A 12,115-nucleotide genomic window follows, 5' to 3' on the forward strand; every position below is an offset into this window, starting at 1 on the left:
TTTGCCCCTGTTGCGGGAAAGAGCAATATCTCTCCGGTTAATGGTTTAATCCTATGTGATACCTTACATGTGCCTAAAATATCGTATAATTTGTTATCTGTCAGTAAAATAACAAGAGATTTGAAGTGTAAGGCGATTTTCTCACCAGATTCCATTTTGTTTCAATAACAATTGGCATTGTCCGGAACGACAGGGGACTATACTTCCTTTCTGACGAAGCTTCCTCTAGGAATGATCACCAATCTGGGTTTATGTCTTTAAATTTCTCTGTTTCTGAACATGATGTTATGTTATGGCATTTCCGCTTAGGACATCCAAATTTTCAATATATGAATTATTTATTCCCTCATTTATTTCGTAATGCTAGTAATTCTTCTGTTAATTGTGATGTGTGTATTCATGCCAAGCAACATCGTGTTTCTTTCCATTTTCAGCCTTACAAAACCCTCGAGTCCGTTTTCTCTTGTTCATAGTGATGTATGGGGTCTCTCACCGGTTACTACTTCCACTGGAAAACGATGGTTTGTCACATTTATAAATGATCAGACCCGTCTCACTGGATTTTCCTTCTTACAAATAAATCTGAAGTGTCCTCTGTTTTCCAACAGTTTTACACAACTGTCGAAACTCAATTTAAAACAAAGATTGGGATTTTAAGAAGTGATAATGGGCGAGAATTTTTTAATGTCTCCTTCAGAGAGTTTATTGTTTCTAAAGGTATTGTTCACCAGAGCTCGTGTGCTTACACTCCGCAACAAAATGGAGTAGCTGAGCGTAAAAATCGGCATCTGGTTGAAGTAGCCCGATCTCTCATGTTATCCACCACTCTTCCGTCGTACCTCTGGGGAGATGCAGTTCTCACTGCTGCTCACCTCATTAATCGGATGCCCTCTCGTATTCTTAATCTTCATACTCCTTTAGAATTGTTTAAAGAGTCCTTTCCTACTACTCGATTGATTTCTGATGTTTCTCTTCGGATTTTTGGTTGTGTTGCTTTTGTTCACTCCCATGGTCCAAACCGCATGAAATATACTCCTCGTGCTCAGAAGTGTGTCTTTGTTGGATATCCACTTCATCAATGTGGATATAAGTGTTATCACCCGTCATCTCGAAAATACTATGTCTCCATGGATGTCACCTTTCTCGAGGATCAGTCGTTTTTCTCTGTTAGTCATCTTCAGGGAGAGAACATAAATGAAGAGACTAACTGGTCATCTTATGCTATTCCTTTAGAGTAAGCGTCCATTCAAACCTTGTCTAACCTTAGTCCTAAGCATGATAGTCTGGTCCTTCCTACCAATCAAGTTCCTTGGAAAACTTACTACAGGAAGAATCTTAGGAAGGAAGCAATGTCGCCTATTGAACCAGAACTGCCGGCTCCAGTGCAGGAGTCAGACCCGCCATCAAGTTCAGGTACGTATATTCCTAATGATGTTGATATATGTATGGAGACTGATAAAGGCAAGCAAGACAAGGGGGAAGGAAGCAGTAATACTAAAAGAGTGATAGAAGGGGAAACTACAGAGGATGAAATGATTGAAGCTGCAGAGGATGAAATGATCCTTACTAATAATGATGTGGAAGATACTACTGAAGTTTCTGATACACAGATAGTCAATCATGGTGAGGAGCCTGGAAAGGTGAAAGAACATGATGCATCACTTGATCTTCTTATAGCTCTGAGGAAAGGTACTCGTTCATGTACTAAATACCCTATGCATAGTTACATGACGTATAGTAATCTGGCATCCGAGTTCAAGGCATTTACTACTAGCTTGGACACTGAGGTGGTTCCAGATAACATAAGTGTTGCAATGAAAAAACCCAGAATAGCGGTCTGCTGTTATGGAAGAAATAAGAGCTCTGAAAAGAATAGAACCGAGAACCGTGACTTTGCCTGAAGGGCACAAGACAGTTGGATGTAAATGGGTGTTTACTATAAAGTACAAATCAAATGGGACGATTGACCGGTACAAGGCTAGACTCGTTGCAAGAGGCTTTACTCAAACCTATGGAGTAGATTATTCTGAGACTTTTTCACCTGTGGCTAAACTTAACACAATCCAAGTGTTTTTGTCAGTTGTTGTGAGTCAATTTATGCAAGCTCCTTGTGAGGATCATACGATAGCAGTTGAACGTATTCTGCGGTATCTGAAAGGAACTCCTGGTAAAGGCCTAATGTTTAGGAAAACTGATAAACGATCTGTTGAAGCTTACACTGATTCTGACTGGGCAGGGTCTGTTGTTGATAGAAAATCTATGTCTGGGTATTGTACGTTTGTCTGGGGAAATCTAGTCACCTGGAGAAGTAAAAAACAAAGAGTTGTTGCTAGAATTAGTACTGAGGCTGAGTATCGGGCCACGAGTCTAGGGATTTGTGAAGAAATCTGGTTGAAGAAAGTATTATCAGATCTCCAGCAAGATAATGAGCTTCCAATGAAATTGTTTTGTAATAATAAAGTTGCCATCAGTATTGCAAACAACCCAGTTCAACATGACAGAACTAAATACGTAGAGATAGACAGACACTACATTAAGGAGAGGTTGGACAGTGGAAACATATGCATCCCTTATATTCCTTCAAACCAACAAGTTGCTGATGTACTTACAAAAGGGTTACTGAGACAAAATTTTAATTATTGTGTAAGCAAGTTGGACCTTGTCGATATCTATGCTCTAACTTGAGGGGGAGTGTTGAAAATAGGGCTATTAACCTAGGGACATTTATGTAATTATGTAAGACCCCTAGGGTTTCCTACTGTCTATTTATACAGTGTGTCCCTGTGTATTCAGTGTATAAAAATTTAAAAGAATAAGAAAAGTCTTTATATCGTGGTTTTTCTCCCTGTACTAGGGTTTCCACGTAACCTTGTTGTTCTTCTCTTCCCTATTCTTTATTTTTTAACATATATGTTTATACAGTGTGTCCCTGTGTATTCAGTGTATAAAAATTTAAAAGAATAAGAAAAGTCTTTATATCGTGGTTTTTCTCCCTGTACTAGGGTTTCCACGTAACCTTGTTGTTCTTCTCTTCCCTATTCTTTATTTTTTAACATATATGTTTATACATCCATCTAGTAAATGGAATGATATCGAGCATTCTCCCTTAATGTTATCTTCATTTACAATAGTCCCCAAAAAGTTTTCTTTTTGATTGAGACCAATAAAACAAATTTAGTCTCATCAACCATAACTCTTTACAAAAAGTCAGTCTTATTAACATATTTGTGAATAATATTAACAGGGTCAAGACAGAATGAAAGATATTAATGTCACAAAATAGATAGTACCTCAAATTTACTAGATGGAAATATATTAAGTCGACGTATCCTTTGAGGATAATTTAACTCTGCATCATACTTCTGTTTACCATAAGTGATGCCAGATAGTGTTGAAGGTGGATCAGGTTGCTCCGGACAGTTGATGGTTCCAAATTCATGAGACTTCCCAGCAACTAGTTGAGCTTCAAATAGAAGGTGAGGCCTTGGAACTATCACATGAAGAGAAGATAAATAATTACTGAAAATGCAAAATCTACTTGATAATGGAAGAAACAAGAAATTATCAATAACTTCTTAAAAAGTAAAATGCATTAAATCTTGGATAACTGATGGCAAACAATAGATCAACACTTAGTATTCTTTACTTCCTTTATTACTTTTTATTTTCAACTTCCCATTAAGAGGGAAAAGAAGAAAGATGTGGAGCTTCCAACTTCCAAGTGCCTAGCTTCTTTTTTTCCCTTTCTTTTTTTCTTTGATAAAAGACATCAATGGGAATATATTCAAAGGGAGAAAGAAAATACAGCCTAGGTGCCAGGGGTAGAGGGAACCCCTTCCGAAAACTACACCACAAGTGCCTGCCAATTACTTTCTTTTTTTAATAAGGACCTCCCAATGGTTAATAGTAATCTTCAAGCAGTAGTTACAAAAGAAGTTTTTGTGGAAGGCAATCCACCAAGAGTTCATATTCTGTATAAAATTACAAAAGGAATTAAAGCATAAGGGCTTATCTTTGGACGATCTAATTCTTTCTTTCCATAAGTGCCACAAAAGATTCCTGAAGGAGCAAATACCCACCACCCTTTCTTTGCCTTTCAAATTCCACCCGGTAAGCCCTTCCATAAGCCAATCTTCAACCTTCCAGGGAGGCAAAAAGAAATGCCCACCAGACCAGCGGGGTAATTCCAAGTACTAAAGGCATAATCACAATGAAGAACTAAATGATCTATAGACTCACTTTCAAACAAAGTCTGCAACCAAAGGATGAGAGAGGCAATCTTTGAATTTACTTTGCAAGCTATCATTAGTGTTTAAGCTTTGGAAAGCCAACGACCAAAGGAAAACTTAAACTTTTGGTGGGTTTATAATTCTAAATCAAGCTAGTTAACTTTATGTTAGTCTTAGTTGGCCGAATGGATACTTTCTGAAGGGCTGACCTACTATAGTGGTTCCCTGAGCTTTCTAACTTATAGAGGATCTGGTCAATGTCGTTCCCTCTTTGGTCTGATCCAGTTTCATAACTAAAGCCAGCCAACCTATTGTTCAGCTCTTTGTCAAAGAGGCCTCTTCTGAAGTCTAAGTTCCATGTCTGACTTTCACAATCCCAACAGTCATGTATGGAAGCTCTTTTTTTGTTCAAAACAGAAAAGAAGTCAGGAAAGCTCATCATCAAAGGTTCCCGACCAACCCAAATGTCCCAAACATCCTTCCAGAAGCTCACCTTCTTTCCACAACTGCTTTTAAACCTAGTGAACCTTTCAAAAAACAGGATAATTTTTAAAGTTATCAAATCCAACGTCTATTACCTTGTTTCTTTTTCAGCAGCATATTTGTCTGCCAACCAAAAGGGGAAACACCATAGATGCTAGTAATAATTCTCTTCCACAATGGCTCATCTTCTTGTATGAAACTCCAAAGTTGGATCATTTACCATGGAACCTCTACCAGACTTATTCTACACCACAAACGCACTTCTAATACTCGCAGGTATATTTGCTTTTATTGTTATGTTGTTATAGACTCGAACCCTACAGGGGATCTCCAATACAACTTCACTCTTTGGGATCTCCTACAGCCATTTGAAGATTAAGACCAAGTTTTTCTTCCCTACATTGTCGATACCACAGGTAGCTAAAAAAGTCGCGCACAATCATGTGATCCTAAATTTCTACTAAATTTTGAAATATCAATGAGCCAGTTGTGCTCATTTCCATATTTGACTTCAAGAAAATTGAGTCATAAGCCATTGTACTCTTTGGACATCCATGCCTCCTCTTGGTTTGAATCATCCTTGAACAGCATCAGCCCAACTTTCTGCTCAACACGATTCCAAAGGGGGCAAGTCTCTTTGGGCACCCATGCCTCATCCTCGGGAGAACTCAAATAAAACTTCACTGTCTTCTTCAAAGAAACCACTTTTTATAGGGATGTTCAATTTCTTAGAATGACCTCTCTTATTCTTTTTCTTTTTCTTTTTTTTATATAGGAAAGAGAAACCATTAAATAAATATACAAAAGAAATCCTAGGCTATGTATGATTACAAAAAAATGTCCAATGCAATATGAAAGTACTAAGCTGTAATGACAAAAAGGTGAGAACAGTTAACACCATCTTAGAACAGCTTGACATTCTTGCTATCCTCGAGTACAAGCAGACTCCTACTAGAACAAGGGTTGAACTCATGTATCATTAAGTAGGTAATGTGGCCTTGAGGAAAAATCCTCCAAGAATCAATCATATAAATCTTTTATTAAAGTGATAATTGTTTCATACAAGAGGAAAAAACTCCTATTAATAGGTTCGAATGGGATCGGATGGACCTTTGTGGAAGCATATGGAAAATCAGGGGGCTTGCTCACAATGTGGGATGGAAGTGAGGTATCTCCAGTGGAATTTCTTAAAGGTGGGTACTCTCTATCTGTCAAATTCAAAACTTTATGTAACAATGATTGCTGGATGACAAATATATATGAAGCCACGAATTATAGAGAAAGAAAATTCCTTTAGCCAGGGCTCACATCCTTATCTCACTATTGTTTGGAGCCTTGGTGTTTAGGGGGGAGATTTTAACATTACCAGGTGGATTCACGAACGAATGCCCATTGGAAGATTAAAAGGGATAAGAAAATTCAACAAGTTCATTGAGGAAGCTGGTTTACTGGAAATTCCCTTATCAAATGGACAATACACATGGTCAAGAGGAGGAAATTCAAGATCTCATTCCCTTATTGATCATTTTTTAGTCAATAAGGATTGGGACGAGCTGTTTTCAAACTCCACTGTTAGTAGGAAAGCAAGAGTTTTTTCAGATCATTTTCCATGGCTTTTGGAAACGGGATCGATTCATTAGGGTCCTAGTCCATTCAAGTTTTGTAACAGCTGGATGTTAAATATTGCTTGCTCAAATCTCATCAAGAAAACGTTGGAGGAAGATCAATCGAGTGGTTGGGCTGGGTTTGCCATTAGCCCAAAATTGCGCAAAGTAAAGAAAAACACAAAAGCCTGGTTTTCAGAATTCGAAACGGAAAAGAAAAGGAAAGGAGAAAGACCTTATTTCTGAGTTAGAGTTCTTTGATTTGAAGGCTGATCAGGAAGCTCGCCCACCTTTGGAGGAAGGCATTCTGTTAGCAATCAAAGGTGAACTTCTGAATTTGTATTCTATGGAAGAAAGGAATTTAATTCAAAAAAGCAAACTGAATTGGCTGAAATTGGGAGATGAGAACACTGCCTTCTTTCATCGTTTTCTCTCAGCAAAAAAAAAGACGAAGTCTGATTACTGAATTGATGTCAGCTGATGGAGTTTCTATATGATCATTTGGGGCTATAGAAGATGAGATTTTATGCTACTTTGCTTCATTATACAAGAAATGCCCGGGTCCTAGATCAATCCCCTCAAACATTAGATGGAAATAGGTAACAGCCCTTCAAAATTCTTTCATCACAGCACCATTTGAAGGAGAAGAAATCCTACATGCTATAAAGGCTCTAGGTAAAAATAAAGCACCCGGCCCCGACAGACTTACAGTTGATTTTTTCCTGGAATATTGGCAAGTGCTCAAGGTCATTTTCCAAAAATGTTCAATGAATTTCATTTAAATGGAAAACTCAATGCATGTATCAAGGAAAACTTTATATGCCTTATTCCAAAGAAAGCTAATTGCCTACATGTCAAAAGACTATCTGCCAATAAGCCTTACTACATCCTCTTACAAAATTCTCACTGAAGTCCTAGTGCAAAGACTATCTGCCAATAAGCCTTACTACATCCTCTTACAAAATTCTCACTGAAGTCCTAGCAGAAAGACTGAAGAAGGTTATGCCAACATTGATTTCCAACTCTCAAAGTGCTTTCATATGGGGACGACAAATTCTTGATCCACTGCTCATAGAAAACGAGGTAGTAGAGAACTATCGGGCAAAAAAGAAGGGAGGGATACTCAAATTGGCTATGGAAAAAGCCTTCGATTGAGTATATTGGAGTTCTTTGGAAAACATTCTTACTCGTATGGGCTTTCATTCAAAATGGGTAGAATGGATTTGTGGATGCATCCGCAATCCGAAATTTTCAGTTTACATCAATGGAAGACCTAGAGGTCGTATCTCAACCTCTAGAGGAATACGTCAAGGGAATCCACTTTCAAGTTTCACCATTTTTATTCCTCATTATTAGTGAGGTCCTCAGTATCCTTATATCATAAGTACACGAGAATGGACTGTTTGAAGGCTTTGTGATTGGAAAAGATAAAGTCCACCTTTCCATTTTACAGTTTGCAGATGACGCCCTCCTGTTTTGCAAATATGATGATACAATGTTGGATTTGCTTACACAAACAGTTGGCTTTTATAAATGGTGCTCGGAGTAGAAAGTAAATTGGGAAAAATCAACCCTTCATGAAGTCAACATTCAAGAGTCTACTCTGATTTCTATTGCTGCACGTTTGGGTTGTAAGGCTGGAACGTTTCCATTCATTTATTTGGGGCTCCCTCTAGGGGGTACCCCAAAAAACATGCATTTTGGCAGCCTATAATAGACAAAATTCACTTGAAGCTTGATCATTGGAAGAGAGATAATTTATCTTGAAGTGGCCGATTAACACTTTGTAATGTTGTATTGGCAAACCTTCCAACATACTACATGTAAATCTTCCACATGCCCAACTCGGTTATTGCCGAATTAGAAAGATTAATGTGCAATTTTTTCTGAGAAGGACAAAAAGGCAGCAAGATAAATCATCTAGTCAAGTGGGATATATCTTCAAAAGCATTGTCAGATGGTGGTCTTGGGATAGGAAATCTGAAACACTGAAACTTGGCATTGCTTTTTACATGGGATTGGCGGTTTATGAAGGAGCCTGATGCATTTTGGCGCAAAATTGTACAAAGTATACATGGTGTTGATACTTATCATTGGCATACAGCTGGAAATTTTGGATCGAGTCTATGCAGCCCATAGATTAATATTTCAAAAATCTGGAACAGTGACAATAAATATGCCACTTACATTTTGGGAAATGGCTTGATGATTTCTTTTTGGAGTGATCCTTAGTGGATGGATCGGCCCTTCAAGGTAACATTTCCTCTTCTATTTCAGGATGCCTCCACCCCAAATGATAATGTAAATGCTCACTGGGATACAACAACCTCCTCATGGAATTTACTCTTCCGTCGACCTCAAAAAAAAGAGGAGATTACAGAATTCCAGCAACTATTAAGTAATTTGGAAGGGAAAAGATTATCCCAATCCCCAATTCTAGAATTTGGTCTTTGGAATCATCAAGCAAGTTCATTGTAAAATTGTTTTCCAAACATTTAATCGCTTATCTTCCATGGATAAGGGCATATTTCGGACTTTATGGAAGTCTAAGAGCCCCAAAAGAATTAGTATTCTGGTATGGATCATGATCTACGACACCCTCAACTGTGCAGCCACGTTACAACATAAGCAGAAAAGTCAATATTTATCTCCTTCCATTTGCGCTCTTCACTTAGCATCCAGTGAGGATCTACAACATTTATTTTTTCAATGCCCATTCTCCAGTAAGTGCTGGTGGAAGTTGTTCTCATTTACGTGTCTTGGGTTTTTGGGAATTCTTTTCGAGATAATGTTACGCAGTTGCGGAGTGGTCTCTCACTTTCATACAAAACCCATGTTTTATGGTCAAATGCAGTTCAAGCTATATTGTCAAAACTTTGGTTTGAACGGAATGAAAGAGTCTTTCATGACAAACCCATTGATTGGTCAAAGCGTTTTGTTTCAGCATGGCTTCTAGCGTCTTCATGGAGTTCACAATCCAAGTTCTTTGTTGATTACTCTACCCAAGATATATGTCTCAATTGGAGTGCCTTTACTTCTAACGCTTAATTATGTTGCTTATATTTTACGTCTTCATGATATTGTCAATGACTTATATGTCCCATTTTGAGATTATTTTGTAATAGGAAATGATGAAGGTGCTAATGATTGTGTCAACCTAGTTAGATAATCAGGTGCATCTACTAATCCTTAGTTCTCTTGAGTTGTATGACTCTTTGTTTTCTTGTAATTTGAGCACTTGTTTCTTTTCATTATATCAATGGAAAGTTTGTTTCCGTTTAAAAAAATTAGGGTTTTATTACGAATGAGAAGTAAATAGGGAATTAAGTTAGAATATTACTCGATTAACCTTGTTCTTCCTACATCATTCTACCCCTCCAAAAAGAAAACTCATCCTCGAGTTTTAAAAAGAAGAAAAAATGAAACAATCAAGGAATAAAATAAACTCGTTCAACGGAGTATGGCCAAACCATCCTCCTACGTCTTGAACAAAAATATTATGAAAAAAACTCCAAGACATAAAATTTCCATCAAACTCATTCAAAGCCGCAAGTAGAGGATAAATCACCAAAAGATCACTTGCCGAAGAGAATCCCTCAAGAGAATGTGCAGGAAAGAATTTAGGCCATGTGAAATTGTTAAAAAGAACAAAGATTTGAGACAATCATGAGGGTCAAAATAGGTTGGTTAAGGAAATGAGTTGCAAATAGGTTTAAAAGTTGAGTCTAGGCTAGGATAAAATTTGTGAGCCGGATTGTACAAAGAATGGGTCAAAAATTCAAATATTGGAGTCGGGTTACATGATGGATTGGGTGAAATATACAAAATAGTTATGGTCAACCATAAGGGCAGAAAGAATTGCACGAAATAATGGGTTATTCAACGACGCATCTGATATGTCACCAAGCTTTCCTGAAAACTTCTTCTACGGCACCACCCATCATCTTCAACCATGGGTTCGACTTCATGTGTATCTATTTTAGCGCCATTTTCCTTCAGATCTAGCCGCAAAATCTCCATGAAAAAAAAAAAAAAAAAAAAAAAAAAAAAAAAAAACATCAATTTTTTCATCCCAATTGGCTTCCACGCAATCTATTGAAATTAGTGCTTAAGTTTTTTTAATCATTTCAGCCATGGCAGCTGACTTCTTCAATTGTGTTTTCTCTACCCAAATCATTTCTATGTTCCTCAATTTTGTTAACTATATGGGTCTCAATGAGATTTTCCCCAAAATTGTCATCAAGGTTTTTTTATTTGAAAAGATTCCAACTGAGATTCCTTTTCTTCATTATACCAAATCGATCCATTCTTGAATTCTTGCAAATGATTTGATATTTGATTTATATTTTGGGTCATTTTTGGGAAATTTGTACGCCATTCAAAATTTAGCCTCACTTTAAAAAACGCACGAAATTTGTCCTTTTGCTTACGTCAACCGCGTGTGAAAGTGCCTTTTTAACCCCAAAACGCGCGCGAAGTTAGATGCAACCCAGATTTCTCACTCTTTCCTCCTATTCTTTCATCTCATTCCTCTTGTTCCTTCATCACGTTCCCCAATTCACATTGCTCTCCTTCATTTTTTTCCCTTCTTTTGAATTCTTCCTTTCGCTTCTTCCTCGTCAATTTTGTAGTTTTTTCGTTTGAGTTTTTTTCCTTCATTTGAATTCTCACTCTCGCTTCTTCCTCTCGTTTCTTGGTCTCACTCTCACTTCTTCCTCTCGTTTCTTGGTCTCACTCTCGTTTCTTCCTCTCGTTCTAATTCACGCTCTAACTTACATCTTTGATTCAAGAAGAAGAAGACGACGTCGACATAAATAGAAGAAATCACTGGAAAAGGAGGGCAACTGAATAAAAGAGCGTGAGAAGGAAATCTTACCGAAAAAACGAAAGAAAAAGAAAAAAAATGATATAAACATAAATCGCTAGAAAAGGAAAAAGGGAAATCGATGAAAAACAAAGGGTGCCAAAATGCAACCAAGAAAAAAGAAAGAACAAGAAAGGCAGAAAAAATGGGGAAAAAAAGAAAAAAATGCAAAAGAGAAAAGAAAGAAGGAAGAAAAAAAAGGAAGAAGGAAGAAGGATCAAAGTGGTAAATTCACAGGGTGATGCCATCAGCAGGAGACCAAAAATCGAGTAAATTGAAAAGTGAGGCCAAATTTCGAGATGGCCCTACCAATTTCCCGTCATTTTTCCCAATAAATATTGGATTTATTTTGCTATTTTCTTTATATTCTCCAATGCTATAGGATCAAAGTACTCATTTTGTTGGATTCTTGTGTACGTTTCCATCTCATAATAGGTATAGGACTGATTCTTTGGTTTTCTTGAATAGGAATCAACCTTTCTTGATCGTGCTCCATAACCAAAAGAGTAATTTTGGGCCTTCAACGTTCTTCTTTGGTTGTAAAAATCCATGATGATTCTTTAATTTTTTTTCTTTCTTGACTTGAAGTTTAAAGGATTCCCCCTAAGTATATGTGGGTTGTTTGGCAATGAGCACAAAACTCAAAGCTCCCTCTCGTGATCAGTGTCACCAAGAGTTTCTCGATCCTCCATTGGCGGCAGTTAACGTTGGCCCAACCAGTTGCTTTGATACCAAATTGATGTCACCCAATGAGCTTCAAGGAAAAATCCTCCAAAAATTAATCATAAGAATCTTTTATTAAAGTTATAATTGTTTCATACAAGAGAACAAGGCTCCCCATTTATTGAGTTTATTACAAGCAGGGGTAAAAAGGGAATTAACCTAGAATATGTGGCCTTTTTTCAAAGTTGTCAAAATTGGTGGATGGTTTCTCA

The 12,115-nt window shown here is 37.3% G+C and overlaps 1 protein-coding gene across 1 annotated transcript in view; it reads right to left on the minus strand.

The window, feature by feature from the left end:
* LOC120070663 (nuclear cap-binding protein subunit 1) overlaps positions 1 to 12,115 on the minus strand; it is a 34,002-nt gene that overhangs the window by 15,204 nt on the left and 6,683 nt on the right. The window contains exon 9 of the mRNA XM_039022498.1: positions 3,291 to 3,490. Coding sequence (XP_038878426.1) covers positions 3,291 to 3,490 — 200 coding nt within the window. The remainder of the gene's footprint in view (positions 1 to 3,290; positions 3,491 to 12,115) is intronic.

The sequence above is a fragment of the Benincasa hispida genome, chromosome 2, assembly GCF_009727055.1.
Source record: "Benincasa hispida cultivar B227 chromosome 2, ASM972705v1, whole genome shotgun sequence".
Classification (NCBI taxonomy): Eukaryota; Viridiplantae; Streptophyta; class Magnoliopsida; order Cucurbitales; family Cucurbitaceae; genus Benincasa; species Benincasa hispida.